This window comes from Engraulis encrasicolus, chromosome 12, assembly GCF_034702125.1.
Source record: "Engraulis encrasicolus isolate BLACKSEA-1 chromosome 12, IST_EnEncr_1.0, whole genome shotgun sequence".
Classification (NCBI taxonomy): domain Eukaryota; kingdom Metazoa; phylum Chordata; class Actinopteri; order Clupeiformes; family Engraulidae; genus Engraulis; species Engraulis encrasicolus.
The window spans coordinates 33,534,147-33,539,146 of record NC_085868.1 but is presented as its reverse complement, the minus strand read 5'-3'; the positions used below and the strand labels follow the sequence as shown (position 1 = coordinate 33,539,146).

The 5,000-nt window shown below is 43.9% G+C and overlaps 1 protein-coding gene across 1 annotated transcript in view; it reads left to right on the top strand.

The window, feature by feature from the left end:
• nbeal1 (neurobeachin-like 1) overlaps positions 1–5,000 on the top strand; it is a 116,195-nt gene that overhangs the window by 28,194 nt on the left and 83,001 nt on the right. Inside the window, exon 3 of the mRNA XM_063212079.1 lies at positions 226–317. Within this exon, the coding sequence (XP_063068149.1) occupies positions 226–317 (92 nt within the window). The remainder of the gene's footprint in view (positions 1–225; positions 318–5,000) is intronic.

Genomic DNA, 5,000 nt, shown 5'->3' with positions numbered 1-5,000 from the left:
GCATACAGTCCACAGATATAATATTCTTCATACACCCACATACATTTTTAGATAAGAGGATGTGTACACACAGACACACACACACGCACACACACAGAGAGATCCACTGTTTTAAGAACCTGTTCTTCAGCCAGCACCCGCCTGTCCATCCTTATCTGTTCAGTCACCATAACAGTGTTTTTATATTTTTCTCATGTGTTTTCTTTTGTTCTGTTTGTCCCTCAGAGGGACCCAGACTACCTGAAGCTGTGGCTGGAGATCTTCATCGGCTCCTACGAGAGATGTCTGGACGTGGACTTCGAGAAGCCGCCCACCAGGTAAGCCTATTGGACAACAAGGGGTGTCTGTCAAAACCGCCTACCAGCCTATTGGCTGATATGCTTGCCAGTCATGCTCTGACTCGGACAATAGGGTAATTAATTTCACGTGAAACCAGACACTCCGACTGACACAGATTTGATTAAAGCTCATTTTGTGTTCTGTGAAATAGTTTTTAGGGGCTTTTTATGCCTTTACTTGACAGAACAGTATGAGATGCTGACAGGAACAGAGCAGTGCCCTACAGTTGGAGCCACGGCAGTGCCCATTGTGTCTTTTTAGTGGAGAGGAAGAACCCCAGAACTGCGTTTGCATGAATCAGCCACCAATATGCGGGGAAACGAACTAAGAAAGTTGTGGGGTTTTTACCTTGCCACTAAGAAGACACACTCGTACCGTTTTCAGGTCGACCAGAACGGTGTGTTGGTGCTGAGGTCCACATTGTTGCTGAGGTCCACATTGTCATCACGGTTCGCAGAGAAAAAACCCCAAAGTAGGCCTATTTTTCAGTTGGCATTGCAAACCAACTTTCCAGTTGGCGAACGATAAGATCTAGAGCAGGGGTACTCAATTAAAAGTCCCCGAGGGCCAGTTTTTCAAAATTCCTCCCAATAAAGGGCCGGGCCGACACGACCCCCCCAAACCACCCCCCCCAAAAACAAAATAAAAATAAAATAAAAATAAAATAAAAAATGATAAGTCCTTTGTAAGCACAATACACACGCACTTACACCCACAGCAGATATTTAGTTTCCAGTGACAGGTGGGGTGAGTTGCCTGCCTTGCTCTCATTGCCACCCACCCTTTAGTATTTTTTTAAATGACATAAGATTATCTGTTAGCTTATATTTGCAGACTACATTCATAAAGATTTATTTCTTAGTGAGACAACCAATAAGCCTGAAGATAACACTTTTCAAACAAATGTTGCTTATTATGACTTTGTTTATGCAGCTCTCATATGCATAATGAGAATCAGATGCAATAATGGACCCAACAAAGAGGAGGACACATAGGTAGGAGAACACCAGGTTTTGTCAACAAGAAAATGGCACATTTGATGCAATGTTGATTAAATGCAAAAGCCAATAATAAATTGTCAAGTTGCTCATAACTTTGTTTGCAGTCTTATGAGGGTCTTAGCATTCCAAACAAACCATTTGGGGACTGTTTAAAAGTGTGAAAAGTTTATTAAGCAATTCGTTTTTAATAGGCTACCAATAGTTAGCTGCCAGCTAACACAGTTTGCCTTCATTTGTGTTAGCAACTAGCTACAGCTACTGCTAAACCAATTCGAAGTCCTAACACACTGTTTGCAATCAAATGTGGACCATTAACTTACTTTCAAAAACGAGGCATAGAGAACTTTGTGAATAATTTATTTACAGGTTCTGATACAGTCCTTCCCTTGTAGTCTACCTCACAACCTCTATTGCCACCGTTGTAGTTGCTTCTGTGCGGAGCTTGCAGTGACTGACAAACAGGGAGAGACGGCCTGAGGGGGCGGGGCACGGCACGCTTCTTCATAGCGTCTGTGGCGCGATTTCAAAATAAGAGCCGGCAGCGCGATCGGACCAAATATATATATATATATATATATATATATATATATATATATATATATATATATATACCGGTATATATATATATTTTTTTTTTTGTTACATTTTTCAAAATTATTCGAGGGCTATTTGAGTATGGGGGATCTAGGGCGTGAGTGAACACGTCGGCCAGTTCCCAATTCACCTTTCGCAGGTGTGGAAAGGACATCGGCAGTCGGCCTGTATGCGCCATAAAGACAGGCTCAAACTACACGACTAGCGATTGTGTGTCCGATTTTAGCGTCGGGGTGCACCGCACACTAGAAGAGAATCACAACTGTCAATCTTATCGCTGCTCGCAGCCACCGAGACAATGCCCGACGTTCTATTTCCAGTCGCAAATATCAAACATTAAGCCCATACGATTTTGTTGCCGTCGACCAACGTTGACAGAAGCATGTGAGCGAGAACTTGGTGTCACGATGTAGGTGTTACTAAATACAGCGCATTTAAAGTCGGCCATAAATATGAACGAGACGATGAGCTCGCACCAGTTTGCTCTACTAACGCACCACGTGTGAGGAGTGGGGGGACAGGCAGTGAGGAGGAGCTGAAGTGGGGAGCAGTGCAAACTTATGTAGAGGTGTGAGACAAGACCCATATACACACGTGAGTGAGTTGTTGACCAACCAGTTCATGGGCGCGTGACCTCAGAGGCAGTCCGCCGACGAGCGTTGAAGGGGATAAGCAACTGCAGAGGTTGCAAGATCTGACTGCAGCCGCATTCATCCCGCGATAGTTTTACACCATGTGACATGTCACCTCGTCAATGCAACATCGACGAAATTTCGAAGTTTGACAGGAAATCTAACCGTCATGCAGCATTTTCCATCCAGGGTGCATTGCTGTCTAAATGCGCATGCATGCGTTGACACATGTCGAATGCAACTACTGTTTGAGTTCTACGATTTGCGATCGGCGACTCTTTGAGCTGCCAAAGTTCTATCTTAGAACGTCGGCCACGACGAGGAAATCTTTCCCGACAATCGCTTACGATGGTCCTGGTGGGTAACATTCCAGCGATTGTCGTAAGGGGGGTTTTCAGCCGAGAATCGGGCCGATAATCGTGTAGTATGAGCCAGGCTTAAGTAGGGTGACCAGACGTCCGGTTTTCCCCGGACATGTCCTACTTTTGAGACCTAAAAAAATGTCCGGGGGGAATTTCAGAAATGTCCGGGATTTTGTTGGACTGCCTGAAATATAGACCTAATTCAGCTGCACTGTAATTTTCACTCCGTTCCATTTGACTCCACTCCAGGTTTCTCTCTACCGTTCACAAATTAGTCACGCCCTTCTCATCAAATCTAGCCACTTCGCAACTTGTGTCCGAAAGAAGTAGCCTATGGGACTAACCAGTGCGCCCCATGTTTAGAAGCGAAAGCGCACCTGCCCGCCGGTTCTACGGACTGCAATGCCGATAGAAACGCAAATGCACGTTCGCGGTGGAGTTGAAAAAAAATTCCCGCGTGTGAAGCCAGGTATGAAGGTAATCTAACACAGGAGTAAGCCTAGTAACACCACCAAATCCATCATTTAGGAAGGTAGGCTAAAAGTTAGCCTAAAAATTATTTCATGATCTGACATTTCCAAGTTATTTGCAAAAGCAATTTCTCAGAGAAGGACTCATTCCTGAATTAAGAAATTAAGCTTCTTCTTCTGTCTATTGCCTTTGCAGTTAAATTGATAACGCTGTATGGGTTAGCTTATTAATGGTAGGTAAAACTCCAGTTCCTCTCGTAATGGCTGCAGTGCCCATTGCTAATCTCTGAGCACCATGCCACTACAAGTAGCCTAGCTAAATAGGCCTAATGGATGACAGTGGAGGGGTAAATTGTGAGGTGTCTTATAAACATATTAAGCCTAAAATGTAGCCTAATAGAACTTCATTATCAATTCGGTTGAAAACCACAAATGTTGTGTTTTTTATATTTAGTTTCCAATGTTATATAGCCTAATGCTGTTCGTCTTTGTGGGGAATGGCTGAGATGGGCCTACATGATGGTGAATCTATTTTTAAAAACCGAATGCAGAAATTAGAATAGGCCTATGAAATTGAGCTGCATTGTTATGCTGTTAAGCTACTCCAATATAGGTGTTAGGCCTACTATCTAGGATTGTAACAAAGGCACACTCTGCATCATATGATCACACAAATTATGTGATAGGCCTGTAGGCGTAACTGAAGAGATTTTAATTGTCATTTATGGTAGACAAATGAATGTGCATGCCAAAAAGTTTGAGTGGCTTTTAAACAAATGACCATTTTGGATGCGTTGATACTTTATAGGCCTACTATCATACCTCATACCCATATATACTTTCATACCTGTAGATACACAGATACACCGATGACCCCCCCCCCCAAAAAAAGAAAGTGTCCTGCTTTTTACAAACCCAAATCTGGTCACCCTAGGCTTAAGTGTGATTAAAATACATTTGAGTCGGGCCCCAAAGTATCTGAAGTGACTCAATAGGGATGTCAAACTTTCCCTCCAGCCTATTGGCTGATATGGTTGCCAATCATGCTGTGACTTCACTGGCCCACTAATTAGACTTAAGCTGCGAAGAATGGGGATGGACAATTGGTAGCAGACTGGTGCTATTGAAGCATCTTTGCCCTGGGCACTGCTGTGTGTGTGTGTGTGTGTGTTTGTGTGTGTGTGTGTGCGCGCGTGCTTGTGTGTGTGTATGTTTGTGTGTGTGTGCGCGCATGCTTGTGTGTGTGTAAGTGTGTGTGTGTTTGTTTCATATTCTTGTGTATGGATGGGGGTCTGTGCCTCTCTCTTTGATTTTTTGTTTCAAAGGGCATTTTGTGTGTGTGTGTGTGTGTGTGTGTGTGTGTGTGTGTGTGTGTGTGTGTGTGTGTGTGTGTGTGTGTGTGTGTGTGTGTGTGTGTGTGTGTAGTAGAGGTATGTGAATTCATATGTACTGTAGCCAAAGGCAGCAGCATGAAAGGACAGTGGTGCAGGGGTCACGTTTCTGCACCAGAGAGATATGCAGCAAAACCATCAGCCCAGCGTGTGCGTGCATGACTGACTGCGTATGTGTGCGTGCGTGCGTGTGCATGACTGACTGTATGTG